This window comes from Spinacia oleracea, chromosome 1, assembly GCF_020520425.1.
Source record: "Spinacia oleracea cultivar Varoflay chromosome 1, BTI_SOV_V1, whole genome shotgun sequence".
NCBI lineage: Eukaryota > Viridiplantae > Streptophyta > Magnoliopsida > Caryophyllales > Amaranthaceae > Spinacia > Spinacia oleracea.
The window spans coordinates 113,188,091-113,203,579 of record NC_079487.1 but is presented as its reverse complement, the minus strand read 5'-3'; the positions used below and the strand labels follow the sequence as shown (position 1 = coordinate 113,203,579).

The 15,489-nt window shown below is 38.6% G+C and overlaps 2 protein-coding genes across 3 annotated transcripts; both read right to left on the bottom strand.

The window, feature by feature from the left end:
• Positions 1 to 3,932: 3,932 nt before the first annotated feature.
• LOC110775180 (ribulose bisphosphate carboxylase/oxygenase activase, chloroplastic-like) lies at positions 3,933 to 6,936 on the bottom strand. 2 transcript variants are annotated; one of them, NM_001426301.1, is made up of 7 exons: positions 6,755 to 6,936; positions 5,739 to 6,049; positions 5,555 to 5,660; positions 5,375 to 5,460; positions 4,806 to 5,278; positions 4,419 to 4,722; positions 3,933 to 4,300 (listed from the first exon to the last, which is right to left on the bottom strand). In NM_001426301.1, the coding sequence occupies exons 1-6, from the start codon at positions 6,797 to 6,799 to the stop codon at positions 4,436 to 4,438; spliced, it is 1,308 nt and encodes a 435-aa protein (NP_001413230.1). In that variant the 5' UTR covers positions 6,800 to 6,936; the 3' UTR covers positions 3,933 to 4,300; positions 4,419 to 4,435. The 2 variants fall into 2 exon arrangements, with proteins under 2 accessions (NP_001413230.1, NP_001413229.1); NM_001426300.1 differs by having other exon boundaries at positions 4,441 to 4,722.
• Positions 6,937 to 9,217: 2,281 nt separating this feature from the next.
• LOC110803854 (uncharacterized) lies at positions 9,218 to 13,363 on the bottom strand. Its single transcript, XM_022009396.2, has 4 exons — positions 12,881 to 13,363; positions 10,548 to 12,657; positions 10,089 to 10,437; positions 9,218 to 9,905 (listed from the first exon to the last, which is right to left on the bottom strand). The coding sequence occupies exons 2-4, from the start codon at positions 12,654 to 12,656 to the stop codon at positions 9,220 to 9,222; spliced, it is 3,144 nt and encodes a 1,047-aa protein (XP_021865088.2). The 5' UTR covers position 12,657; positions 12,881 to 13,363; the 3' UTR covers positions 9,218 to 9,219.
• Between the last annotated feature and the right edge of the window lie 2,126 nt (positions 13,364 to 15,489).

Sequence of the window (15,489 nt, the reverse complement as noted above, 5' to 3'; positions counted from 1 at the left end):
GAAATATTGTCAGAATCGGAAATATTATCGGAATCGGAAAATAATTCCGGAAACGGAAATATTAAATATTTGTTCGAAACGGAAATTAATTCCGGAATCGGAAATATTAAATATTGTTCGTATCGGAAATAAATTCCGGAATCGGAAATTTAATCGGAAGCGTATCGTACGAATAAGCATCGGACGAGGCCTGCCGGACGAGGGCCCAGCACGAAGCCAGGCCATCGCCCAGCAAGCCAAGCGCGCCACACGAACAGCCAAGGCCACGCCAGGCCCAGCGCAAGGCCAGGCCCAGCAGGCCGAGGCAGCGCGCACAGCGCGCGCAGCGCGCGCAGGAGCTACGTGGGCTTGTAGCTCGCGTAGGCCTCGCTGCGTGGGCTGCTGCTCGCACGCACGCGCATGGGCGGCCCATCGTGGCTGCCGTGTGTGTGTGCGTGAGTGTTTGTGTTCATGCACGATTCCTAAAACATGCAGAGTTCGGTTAATGATTAAATTCCTAATTCTATTAGATAAATTAATTAATTAGAGTTCTTGTAGGATTCTAGGTTTAATTAATTTGTATCTGAATAGGATTTCAATTCCCTTTCCATACCCCTATAAATATGTGGCCTGGGTTCACAATTTATAACGAGTTTAAAAGTATTCAAAGTGAGTTTTTGAGAGAAAAATTCAATCACACATCTTGCTCAAAAGTGCCGAAAATTCTAGTACCTTAAGGGCGATTCTAGTTGGTCAATCTTAAGGCGGATCCGGACGTGCTGTGGACTATCTACGGAGGGACGACACTTGGAGTCCTAAAGACTTGTTCTTGTTCGGTTCGGGCGCAGCTAGGGAAGGCACGCAACAAAGAGTATGCATCTAAATTATGCTATATGATTATGTGTAAATAATATGTATTCCTGGGTTAATGGTTGTTTCCGCATGATTTATGTAATATCATATGTATCATAACCTGACAAATATCACCAAGAAGTTTACAAAAAATGAAACATGATAGTAAGTGACTTGTATAATGATATGATAGGTGACTTGAAGTTCACCATGATAGTAAGTGACCTGAAGTTCACCAAAAATGATAGTAAGTGACTTGTAGATCACCAAGAAGTTTACAAGTGTTTTGTGATTGATTTAAATATCGTAAATCTCTTGATTGGGGCAATAATATGTCAGCACGAAATGAGAAAATATGAAAAAAATACAACTGCACAGTGTATCTACTCCCCATGATCAATGTTAATCTCCAGAAGAAAACAAAAGTATGAAACATTTATTAAAATACACGCTGAAAAGTGTATTATTAGTTGGTGAAAGATTTTATGCCCCATAATATATTGAAAATATTTTCCCAACTTAGGGGGAGACGAGCTAGAATAAGTTGGTAAAATTGAAAGATAATATATTGATCCCCATATGAGTAAGTGTAAATGCCAACTGTATGTCCTCGAAGTATGTTTGGACATAAATATCTATGACTTGATTATGTTAAATTGTTACATGTTCAGATGCATAAATGTGTATAATGGTCATAGTGCTCGATGTTACTATAATGATCTTGCCAATATTTATTTAAATCTCTGTACCTGAAGTGTAGATCATATATACGGTTCCAACACAGTGATGGGATATAGATTCATTTATATGAAAAGGGAAAGATAATGCAGTTGATGATATTATTGAAAATAAAGAAAACATTAATATATAGTGTATGAAATACCCTTGAAGTGGTATAGATATCTGAACTATAATAGATGGCCCGTGAGAAAAGATGAATGATACCTATTGAATAAGTATTCAAATATCATTGATAAAAAGCATGCAAAATATATGTTGAATAATTTTGATGATACCGGTAGATGATGGAACCGAAATATAATGCATATGCGAGAAATAATGGATTGAATAAGGGATCGTAAATCTATGTCTATTTTGATGTAGACATCATTATAATGATCAAATGAGCTCATGTACCTGAAGTCCAAAAAGTTATGGATTTGAAATATCTACAATGTACAGTGTTTTGCATTTGAGTCTTACATTCATATACTTCTGTAGTTAATAGGTAAATGCATAATTCATCATACATTTAGTTTGTTTTTATGTACATGGTATGATGTAGATTATCCAGTTATAATTTCATATTACATGTTTCAAAACTATTATGATGTCGTATATGAATATGCACCCAAAGAAAGGTAAGACGGATTTGCAACTTTATGAGTACTATAAGAGGAGCTTCTTACTCCAATGGGAGAATAGTTGCGAAAGAAGTATATATATAATGTTGATTTAATAGCATGTTATGAATCATGCCAATAAGAAAAGTTCCAGAAGAACTTATACATATTGTTCTTAAACATCTTGCCCTTTCATTGATGATATATTATCAAAACTTTGAAGAGTGTTTTTGAAATGTCATCTCAAGTTCTCAACCAGTAGTTTGAGTACTTTAAAATTACGAAAAATACATATTAATTTATTCACGGAAAAATTCTTGTACGAATATGAGTTGATTCAAAATTTTAAGATAAGAGTATGTAATGTCCTTACATTGAGTTTTATTTTATGGTCCAGAAGAACCATAAATTACATTATACCCTAAGTTGGACAATGATATTATTATTTATCATGTATTGTCATGAAAGTATGACTAGAGAAATTTTGATCAACATTGATGATTACAACTACTTATGACCTCCAGAAGAAGGTTTATATATGCCCAATATTTAAGGATATATTTTGTAATATTATGTACAAGCTAGAAAATATATTTATTTCAGGTATTATTGTCAAAAGTCTGGTGATATAAATACTCACCTAGTGCATACAAGTGAACGTTTGAAAATTCAACTCAAATTGTGGAGAATCAACTTCCAAGGAGCTTCATGTTGCTACATTTGGAAAGTTATCAACGGTATTAGATTCATTGAACTAGAAGATCTCAAGTGATGTATTCATCAGGGGGAGAAAATACGCGTTGCACTCTTTTTCCCTTAACCATGGTTTTGTCCCATTGGATTTTCCTGGTAAGGTTTTTAACGAGGCAACATCCCAAGCGTATTATGATGAGTGTTGTACTCTTTTCCTTCACTAGGGTTTTATCCCACAGGGTTTTCCTAGAAAGGTTTTTAATGAGGCATCATCTCATGTACATTACAGAGTCATTGTATTATTTTAGATAATGGACATCCAAGGGGGAGTGTTATAAATATATTGTATTGTGGATGCCCATTATACCTTGGCATCATTATCCTATATAATGTACGTACGTGTACATATTATGTTGATTGGAATAAGATGATAACCGTCAGTTTCTCTCTTCCTCTCTCCCCCTTTCTCCTTAATTTCATAACATGTGTCATATTATTATGGGTAAAATTAACTTCCAACCACCTCCAACAAAAATAGAGTATATAAAAGCCTAATGAATGTTTAACATCGAACTCGTGACCTACTGCTTTGAATAGAGCTTAAAATAGGTAGTTAAACCCCAGCCAACATTATTGTTATACAACTCTTCGTGTTTTGTTTATAAACTCTAGTCTTTCGGGCTTCACTGAGCAACGTAAGTAATTCTAGTGTGAACACGACACACCATCACATATGAGTCGTTGGGAATATGAAGTATCACATTTCTGTTCCTTAGATTGTTTCTGATTTTGCAGAATATACTTCCTACACATTGTACACCACCTGTCATTGACTTTAAAAATCATTGTATATATCACTGTAAGTATCATTATGGGTAGTATTTGTGCTGATCAGCTTGTGTTTCAGCCTTTGTAAGTTTGCCATTTGGTCTTTAATTGGGCATTATTGAAATCAAGTGTTAACAGTTTCTGTAATTTGCTTAGAACTGGATCAGTATATCCTCCAGTGACAAAATGCTTCAACCAAATTAATCAAGGAGAAGAACCTTTTGTGGGCAAAGATTTAAAATATAGGCAACATAAATGATGAGAAAAGGGTATAACCAAAACCCAAATTATCAATTCCACAAACAAGATGATGGTGAATTCCAACACAAAATTACAGGACAAACAACTCACCAACAGACAAAAATTAAAAAAGAAAAAAAATAGGCAAAGTATACGAAGTGGAATAATAATCCCTCTAATTAAGAGAGCCAAATTAACTAAAACTTGTTCCCCTTTTTCTCATATCCATTGCAACAAATTGAGTAAGACCTACAAATTGTACGTGCAGCTCCCATCATCACTCCTTGCAGTTGGATCATAGTTTTTGGCCTCAGGGTCTGTACAACCTTGAGCAACTGGCAAACTTACTTGCTGAGCTGCTTTGCCTGCACATTCCCAACACCATAAAAAAAACAGGACATTTGTCTTAGTACCATAACATAGCAGAATTGCAGAAATGTTTTGTATCTGTTAAACTAGCTACGCGACACGGGGGATGCAAACCTCCAAGTTAGGGACACTTAACCGAAGAAAGTTCCTCTGTCAATGGCATCTTTGTTGGCATCACCAAGTGCAGCCGAGCTCATGTACTGGTCAGCAAGTTGGACTCTCTTGACATTCTCTTGCTCTTGCACAAGCATGTTTCCGTACTCCATCAACTTTTGTAAGGTCATTTCTGGTTGCTCAAACACTGGTGGTCCATCCTTTGAGTTCACCAGCTTCTTTCCTACATTGTCCACTCCTACACTATTAACCCACTTCCTTACTTCATCGTCGTATACACGAGCCCTCAACGCTCCGAAAAAGTCTGCAACATTAACCCATGTCAGATCACTTAACAACAACAACAACAACAATTCTATTAATTATATCTGGGTTTGAGCATTATACCGATAGATTGTCCAGGGAAGGCGTCAACGAGCTTAACAACGTGTTCTGCAGGAACTTTGTCAGTCTTGAAAATACCGGTACAGACACCAATACGGTCCTCACGGGTGGGAGCCCAGTAGAACTTCTCCATACGACCATCACGGATAAGGGGAGCGTACAAGGTGGAGAAATCGTTACCAGTAACAATGATGGGGACACGGGCATTGTCCTGCTTGTTGTACATACCAGGGAGTTGGACATTGGTTGGGTTGTCAGCAATGTTCATGAGTGTGGCGTTAACCATCTGGTTGTTTACGGTGTATTGGGTGGTGCCTCCCATACGTCCAGCACCGGCGTCCAGATCGTTGATGAATAGAGCACACATCTTACCCTTAGCAATCAAGTCTGCTGCCTCACGGTACCTTTGCCTGATCAACTTAGCTGGCTCTCCTGCATTTCCACTTTCCAATTCTCCGGCACTCATCATGATGGGGCTGTCACCAAGAATAAATTATTCAATAAAATTTGATTCATTTTTTATGTTACTAATTAATTAATTAATGGATTAGGAAGAGTAGGGTTTTACTCACTTGATTCCTAACTTGGCGAACACAAGCTCACATTGGAAGGATTTACCTTGACCCTTGCCTCCCCAAACACCCAAGATGAGTGGTATCTATATATTATCACCAAATCCATGACAAATTAGCTATTTGATCATGATCAAAGTCGAATCTATAATTTAATTAATTAATACGAATTGAAGTTACCTTGATGTTGGGCAAGTTCAAGAAGTTCTTGGTGATGTGAACAACAAGCTTGTCCATAAAGGCAGGGGCAATGTAGAAGTCACCCAACATGTTGTCAATGTCGTACCTGAATTCATGTAAAGCTTTTAATTTAGTACTAGAATAAATTTGTAAATGAAGTAGTAAGGTAGTAAGGTGGGCTTACTTTCGAAGACCTTGGCTCTCGTATTCAAAGGAACTCTGAATGGGAACGTGGGTACCGGCATCAGCAGGAGCTTGGAAGAGACTGTCAACCATACCCTTACCCCTACGGATGTCAAGTTGGTCATCAGAAAAGTCCTTAGCCAAATGAGCCCATTTGTCGGTGTTCTTCTCCTCATTCTCGGCGGCCTTGACGGTCATTGAGGTTGTCCTGGAGCTGCTTGGGAATCTAACATTTGTATGCTTCTTTAAGCTGCTCCCCAAGAAACCTGATGTTGGGACTGATGCCCCTGCGCTTGACCCATTCAAGTTCAACTGCACATATATCACACACACACTCTCTATTACTCCACTTGTTGTTACAAGTATCCCCAACATATATCCAAACATTCAACTTCAATTGTTCCGTCGCTCACCCGGCGCCGCCCCAGAACCGGCCCATATCTATATTACTCGACTTCCTCTAACAAGTACCCTAGCATATATTCGAACAATCAAGTTCAATTGCCTATATTTTTATCACACACGTATCTACATTACTCAACTTGTTACAAACCTCAACATATATTCAAAAATTCAACTTCAGCTTCATATCTATCACACATTCACACATATCTATATCAGTTGACTTAGCTTGTTACAACTCCACTGGGCGCGTAAACAAAATACTTGTGTACAACCATATATATGTGGTTCTATCTCTTCTAATTAAGGAACACATTCAAATATCTACTATAGTTGAACATGTCAAGTACCCGAGTAATAAAGTACTACGTAACAAAGATGATATATTTTCTTTTCCCTCTTTTCTTTTAACTACTACATATAAGTATTTGTCGCGAATTACTCCAATTTCCTATGTTTATAAAACACGTAACTTATTTATGTACCACACACAAACACAAACAAAAAAACCTCAGTTCTAAGTGATATTGATCATAGAATTTACTGAAATTGAACATGTAAAGTTTCCTGATAAAATTAAAAACTAGTAGTAAGTAGACAGTTAAGATCACTTACAGGTGCCCTGGTGGCAGCTCCAACGGTCGAGACAGCAGTAGCCATATCAATCCAACGGGCGACGAGATCCGATGGGGAGGATGGCTAGAACACTAAAAAGATTAGCAAAGAGTGTTACTTTTTTTGGGTTTTTTGAGAATTTCTGAGGAGAAGAGAGAGTGTGGAAGATAGGACTTATAGTAAGGAGTCATTTCGTTTGCACCATAAAATTTGTGTCTTGAAGATTGGCCTTTCCATTTCCATCTCTAACTGCCACAGAATCAAGATTACTCTACTGCCACGTGGCGTAACGTCATTTGTTCATCACTACAATACTTAATATTGGTCCCTTTGAGGCTGGAATTTCAGCTTTCTTCTTCTCCACTTATATTTTTACAAGCAATTTCTTTAGTTTGGATTGGCTACTTTTTATTAATTACTTCCTCCGTTTTTTAATACTCGCAACATTCATTAGTTTCACGCATGTCAATGCACAACTTTGATCATTTATATCTTAAATTTTCTTTATGCAAAAATTATAAAAAGTTGATGTTTTGAAAATACACATTGAGACGAATCTAACAAGATCTCACATGATTATGTTTTATCTTATATAAAAAACACTAAGAACAGTCAAAGTAAATAATATGAATAGTGGCAAAAGTCCAAATGTTGCGAGTATTAAAAATCGGAGTAAGTATATTTTAATAGTATGCAACTTTTTATATATTTCATTTTCCATTTAATTTGTATTTTAGCTAATTGGAAAAAGAAAATTATAATTATCGGTGCAAAATAAATTCTCTCGGCTCCTTAAAGTTATCTTTCTTTGTCTCTCGTTCTCACCCCTATGATCCTCTTATCCCTTATTCAACATAATTGCAAGTGAGTTTTTGTCACATTGTGTGTGCCTTTTGTCATTCCATTTTGGATGTCCTCTCAAGTTATTTTCATGCTCCGATCGCCTATCCAATAGGATTAGTGAATTCTCTATTTTTTTTGGGAAACTCTATATATATCCATCTTATTTTGCGCTTATTTTTTTAAAAAAATAATAATTTATGGTAAGTGAAATCCAAGTAAATTAAACGCATCTTAAGCTAGAGTTGAATGGTTGCAATTTTCATAAGCAAAATACAATAGTTTTTAATTCGGATTTTTCACCAAATGCCCCTGAGGTTTACTTTAATGCACCAAATACCCCTAAACTTTTCAAAATGCACCAAACACCCCTGACGTATGCAATAATATCATTAAATGCCCTTTTGTCTGACGGACGTTAACCCTCCGTTAGGCAGTTAGTTCGTTAAAACATAATGCACCGAATACCCCTGAGGTTTGGTAAAAAGCACCAAATACCCCTGAGGTTTGGTAATTTTTTTTCCAAAAACTAGCCGTTGAATTTGAATAATATAGCCGTTGCAGTCACCCATACACTAATTTCCCTTATATATACCATACCCAACAACAACACCACACTGCCCTAAACCCCAATCCCCCCCAACTGCACAAACAGTCCACCCCAAACCCCCACCTGCACAACCACAACACTGCAACAGGAGCACCAACAACAAGCAGAACCCTGCAACACCAGCAGCAGCAACAGCAAGAACAAACAACAACAGCAGCAGCAGCAACAGCAAGAATAACAAGACAGCAGAGCAACAAGAACAAACACCAATAGCAGCAGCAGCAAGGACTTCTACACAGCACAACACCAGCAGCAAGAACAACACAGCAACAACAAGAATAGACAACACCAGCAGCAAGAACAACACAACACAACAACAACAATAACAAACAACAGAAGCAGCAACAACAGAAGCATCAACAACAGAAGCAGCAACAACAGAGCAGCAAGAACAACAACACAGCATGAGTTCTTGTTCCAATACATCATCATCCAATCTGTTTTCATACATACTTGTTCCAAACAAATGTTGTCCTATTTGTTCCAAAAAATGTGCAATAAAAAGCTCCGAGACATCCAAAAATCCACAGAGGCTATATTACAAGTGTGATCCTTGTAACCATTTTATGTGGTGCAAAGGAAGTGTTCTACACCAAAATCAACAACACCAACAGCAACAGAGCAATATAGAGTATGAGGGAACATCGGAAGACAACGACAATATAAGTGACGAACTGAAGAAACTGAAGAAAAGAGTGAAAGAGCTCAAAAAATTCCAAGCTGCAGCAATTAAAATAGGAATTGTAATGTTTTTGTGTCTAATGTTTGTAGTAAAGAAGTAATCAAGACAAACAATGATGGTTGTAATGGCACGAGCACATGAATTTCATTTATCAATAATATGCAAGTCTTTGAACTCGTAACTGAAATAGTTTGTTTCCAAAATAAACCGAACATCAAGTTGTGGGTAGCTTTACAAAAAAATGCCAAAATGTGCCACAACCTAAGTTGTTTTTCAAAATAAACCTAAGCTTTAAAACAGAAATACTAAACTGAATCCTAAGCTTACTTCTAGTTATGCAGCTTTGGACTTCTTGCTGCTCGATGCATTAGATGTTGGAGCCTTCCTCTTCCTAGCACCAGATGTTGATGCACCAGCAGAACCAGCAGCAGCTGCAGCAGATTCTTTCCTCTGTTTTGCAGTGGAACCTCCTTTACAGGTTCTTGAGTTATGCCCAATTTGCTTGCATTTCCCACACTTGACAGTGGTGTTTCTTTTCCCCCTCTTCTTCTCATGAGCACCTCTTCTTCTCTGCTTGGCTGGTCTGCCAGCTGCCCTTCTCATTAGTGGGGGAAGAATCCTAGGTAGCTCAAATGTAGGCCACTGTGTTGAGTCAGGCATGGGGTGAATATGCTCTGAGTATGTGAGCTTATAGGCTGCCCCTTTGAAGTAAGGAGAAACAAAATCTGTAGGATTGAGTCTTTGATGGTATATTACCCTAATAGCATGCTTGCAAGGTATACCACACCCTTGCCATTTCCCACAACCACAAACTCTAGCAGCAAGCCTAATAGGGAACTTCACATGACCATCTAAAACCTCAAATTCACCCCCCCCAGCATTAGTTGCATAACAGAACCTCGAGTCAGCACTCCTCTCTTCAAGCTCCTTAGTAGCATATGGCGTCAATTGATCGGGTCCAATGTCAACAGCTTTATCAAATCTGGCCCCGATCTTCGTCATGCACCAAGACCTTATTTCTAACATAACAGAATACAATAATTGGCATCACACATTTTAATGCAAAATAAATACCCGACTCGGAAACTTGAACACATACCCGACTCGGACACTTGAACACAAACCCGACTCGGACACTTGAATACAAACCTAAATAAATAAGTTCCAATGACACAAAAATAGGATAAAATGTAAAGGATTACCTTCAAGAAGTGACAAAACAGGAAGATCCCTAAAGGGTTTGGTACACGCGTTGAAGGATTCCACAAAGTTGGTGGTGTTGTGATCACAAGTGACCCCAACATCAAACTTGTGTCTGGACCACTGTTCAGGCACTTTGTCAAGATATCCCACTGCTTCTGGGATGAGTTTGCCAATCTTTTCCATGGCTTTGTTGAAGACATATGGATTGTATGCATCAGCAGCAACCCAGAACAAGTCATGGAAGGCTGTGCCACTGTATCCAGCTTGTCTGCAGTTGGTATACAGATGCTGAGCACAGACCCTCCTGACTGCTTTGGGGAAAACATCATACAAAGCAGATTCTACTCCCTGCATAACACAATTCCAAGTTTCAATAACTAGGGAAGTGAACCAGAAAACTGAAAAAAATATAAACAATACTACAAATAATAAAAACCAAGAAAGGGAGGAGTAATTACCCTCATTCTGTCACTAATAAAAGTCCAGTCATCCCTCTGGCACCCATGTTGAACAAACAAAGCCTTCAAACTTCTGAAAAAATAGGACCATGTGTCCATACTCTCCGTACTCACAATGCTATAGGCTAATGGAAAAATCTCATTATTCCCATCGATAGCAACTGCAGTGAGGAGAATTCCCTTATAGTATCCACTCAAATGTGCACCATCAATGCCTATGATAGGCCTACAACCTCTTAAGAAACCCCTAACTTGTGCAGCAAAGGAGAAAAAGCAAGCCTTGAAACGGGGTGTCACGTTACCAGAATCTGCAGTCCAAGTGACCAAGGCATAACTCCCAGGATTGGTAGATTTGATCATTTCAGCATAGGATGGTAAAAGGGCATATGACTCATCAAAACCTCCATAAATTTGCTGCCTCCCGAGGCTTCTCACCTTGTACATCAACCTCTGTTTCACTTGTACCCTATAAATCCCCAATGCCTTTCTTTGAAGTGTCTTAATTGGGATTTCTGGATTTGCTTCAATGTCAGGAAGTAGTTTGGTGCATAGCCACTGAGATGTCACCATGGGATTCTCCTCAAGTCTCCCACAAGACTTGTGCTCACTGACAAGAGTTTTAATGGCCCAACTGACCCCATCCAACAACACACAGGCATGGATCCTCCAATTGCATGACTCAACCAGACACATTGCAGTGAATCTGGTTGTATCAGCCTTTTCAACACTCACAGCAAATCCCTCTTGAATACAGAAGTCTCTGAAGACCTCCATGAAGTGTGTCTTGCTTTGGAATATCATCCATGGTTGCAACTTGATAGTCCCCCATGGCATGCTTCCCACAACTTTCCCATTTGCATACAAATTATCCAGCTTATTACTCCCATCTAAATGATCCTCAAAACTTCTCTCAGAAATTACCTCCTTAAGAACATCTTGTTCTTCATCTTCTTCAATTTCTTCGTCAATGAAATCGTCGGAGTTGAAACCAGTTTCACTATCACTCTCACTCTCCTCAAAATTTTCATCATCACTCTCATCATCCCATTGCTCCTCTTCCTCCACATTGTATGCAGTGGGTTTCCTCACCCTTGAACCAGCAGGCCTTCCCCCCCTCTTCTTAGGAACAAACTCACCCGTCTTCTTAGCATGACTTCTGGAAATTCTGAAACCCCTCCCTTTGTTTAACTCAGCCCTGTTAGGAGGGGGTGTCTGATCTGGCTGGTGTTCTGTTTGATGTTGTTGCTGCTGTTCTGTGGGTTGGTGTTGCTGTTGTTCTGTTTGTTGTTGTTGTTGATGTTCTGTTTGTTGTTGTTGCTGATGTTCTTTCTGTTGTTGTTGTTGCTGTGGTTGTGTCTGTGGTGAGGTTGGTGGTGGTGAGGGACTTCTTGGTGGTGGTGATGGATTATTTGGTGGTGGTGAGGGACTTCTTGGTGGTGGTGATGGATTATTTGGTGGTGGTGAGGGCTCTCTTGGTGGTGATGGAACATTTGGTGGTGGTGAGGGCTCTCTTGGTGGTGGTGAAGGCTCTTTTTGTGTATTTGGTGGTTGGGAACCTCCCGGGGAAAAGCAGTCAGCATGTTGTGAGCTGTAAACACGTACGTACTCTACGCTTAAATCCTCAACATCATACACAGGCACCTCAACTGCCACTGTGTTTGCCAATTGCTCCTCCAAATCCCTTTGAATCTCAGCCTCCCTTTCTAACCTTCTCCTTTCCTCTTCCCTCTCCCTCTCAAACTCCTCAGCTTTCCTTCTAAGTTCTGCAGCCTTCCTTTCCTTCCTATCCTTCCTTTTCTTAACTGCAGTCCTAAATTGGATTGAAGTTTCCTTCTCATTTGCCTTCTCTATCCATATTTCCACAGTATCTGTGCGCTTAAATAAACCCCACATGCCCATCAAACCAACATCATTCAACAATTCTACTCTTTTATTCGTACTAGGATTAACATAAAACAATCTAAATAAATCGGGAATCAGAACATCTTGCTTAATAGAATCATCAAACAAGTCATCAACCAAATCCATGTAGTTCGTTTCATCAGTATCTTGTACCCTCACATCAAAATTCCGATCATTATAATGACATAACAACCAAATTGCGACCATCCTATACAAACAATAAACACAACACAAAAATTCAAATTAATGAACTAAATCATTAGGCAAAACAACAAAGCACAACCAGACACTATGTTTTACCATTAACACCCCAAAATTCAAGTTAACCCATCTCATGGAAAAATCACGATTTTAGCAAAACCCTAACCCTAATCAAAGCAAAATTCGCAAAAAATAGCACCAAGAACAAGAAACGAATTGAGTGAACTAACCTTGACACAATTTTGATGAAGTTGAAGCCACAAATTCCAGTCCTTTGCTCTCCTTGCACCCACTTTTGTAGGACTCGCGAAAACTGCAGATTTTTGGACCAAATTGTCGATCTTTTCGTGGGGATTTACTTCGACTAACTATTGCGAGTTGTTTTACACAAATCCCAGCGAATTTCGATCTTTCTCTCTCTTTGGTTTGGTACTCAAGTGCTCTCTAATGGTGTAAGAGAACAGAGAGAAATGTCGAGGAAGAAGTTGGGAAGTTAGGTTTTGAATTTTTTTTTTTTTTTTTTTTTCTTTTTTGATATGGCGCCAGAAAGGACAAGTAAGGGCAACAAGGTAAAAACATGGTAACGGAGGGTTAACGTCCGTCAGACAAAAGGGCATTTAATGATATTATTGCATACGTCAGGGGTGTTTGGTGCATTTTGAAAAGTTTAGGGGTATTTGGTGCATTAAAGTAAACCTGAGGGGCATTTGGTGAAAAATTGGTGAATATTTTCGATATATTAAGTAATAGTTTAAAATGGTAAGTTTGTCTACCATGACTTCAGGAGTCCATGACGCCACGCGTTATTTTTTTAATACAAAAATTAAATTTTCTTTTTATCTATCATTTCTTCGATCTTCTCGCTTTACATGTAATAATCTTATATTATTTTCCTTATAATTAATTTCCTCTGTTTCACATTCCAATTTTAATTTCACACTCCAAACCCATGATCTTATGATGTTTTGAAAATTTTGAATTATCGATCGCCTATTCCATACTAGCTAGCATATATCCAAAATTTGAAATCAAGAAACACGCGTGAATGCACGAGATAAAACTAGTTATCTTATGGTGGCAATTTGTTTTGGGCATCACCCTACTAATTAGTTAATGTTGTTTGGTGTAGAACAAGTGTGAGCCAATCATTATCCTAAAAAGCTTTTTCCTTATGTACTCTCATACGGTTTATCCCTTAATTAACGTATTATGTCAGCTTTTTCATAAAAAGAAAAACTTAAGTTTTTTTTATCGTATTTCTCTTATTGGCTTAGTGTAATGAAATGTTGTCAATGCCCATTGTGTCCGTTACGTGACATGTTGTCATATCATGTCGTCATTTCCAAGTCTTGAATGTCTTGAACGTCACATTGCATAATTATGTGAAAATAATGCCCAAAAAAAATTGGATTATAACGAAAGTAAAGAAAGATTAAATAACGTAAATAAATAACGAACAGATTTAACGTGGTTCACTAACAACGTGTTAGCTACATCCATAGGTAAAGGGAAGTAAGTTTTATTGATCTTGAGGAGTACAGATTACAGAATATGACTAGCTTATATCCTAAAGAGTTTATATAGTACTCTCTAAACAGATGCAAAAAAAGCCCAAAAAATAGGCCCCAAACAGATAACACTAGTCCAGAACAACAGATACCGTAAGGGGCATTGCATTAAGGGGCTCGACCGATTCAAGTCATTATTCTAACAAATCTCCACTTTGACTTGAATCCTACTCACAAATAACAGATGTACCAGATGCACCATAATAATGCCAGACGTACCAGAAACTCCTATGCATCAGATTTTGCCCTCATTAAGGGAAATCAACAACTCCTAACATTTAGCAAGTCCAAGCAATGTTGTAACTTGCTATGTGGGACCGGCTTGGTGAACATATCGGCGGGGTCATCAGCAGTACTCACTTTGTTCACCTTAATTCTCTTCTCACTTCTAAGAAAATGATACTTTACATCGATGTGCTTAGTCCTCTAATGATAAACTTGACCCTTAGCTAAACAGATTGCACTGAGACTCAAAGTACACTATAGTCTGATCATGATGTAGACCCAAATCAATGACGAATCCTTTCTGTTGTGGGATCTTTTACGGTGATGACGTGTCACGCGTTCCTCGGAGGTATCAAGTATGATCTGGCACGAACTTCTGGAAACCTGCAAAACAAGAATATTCCCGTAGGAATATTCCCTCCGATGCTTAAGTAAGTATATGTTAGAGAGAGAAATAATTTGTAGAGAGAGGGCAGAGCAAAGTTAATGCTAAGTTGGTGGGAATGAAGTGATTGATCTCTTTCCTTGGGATCTGAGCCCTATTTATAGAGCTAGGGTTTCTTGGGAAGTGATCCCTTATCCCTATCTGTGTGCTCCGTAGGATTTGGGGACATGTGTCCTTCTGTCAATGACCTTATAGCAAGTTGGGCCAGAGCTTATGGGCCTCCTTAACTAAGGTTGTGCCTTTATTTTATCTGAACACCAAGGTCCAGGCCTGCTTCTTGGGCTTGGGCCATGGATTTGTTTTCCTAGTTATCTTGGCTTCCTTGGGCTTAAAGGTGCAACTATTAAGCCCACATTATTTTCCCCTCATGAGGAGTGAAAACAGACGTTACTTTTCACTGCTCTTGGATTGTTCAATGGGATGACGACGCGTGGCAGGGGTAATCATTTCTTACCCCTCTATAAATAAGTGGCCATTTTGAGTGATTTTCCCCCTCATTTCTAGTGATCATTTGAGAGCCATAGGAGAAGGCGATTTCCGGCGTTTAACATCCACCGAAATTCACTGTAGCGCCGCCACAATCTTCAAAGCCCTGTTCTTG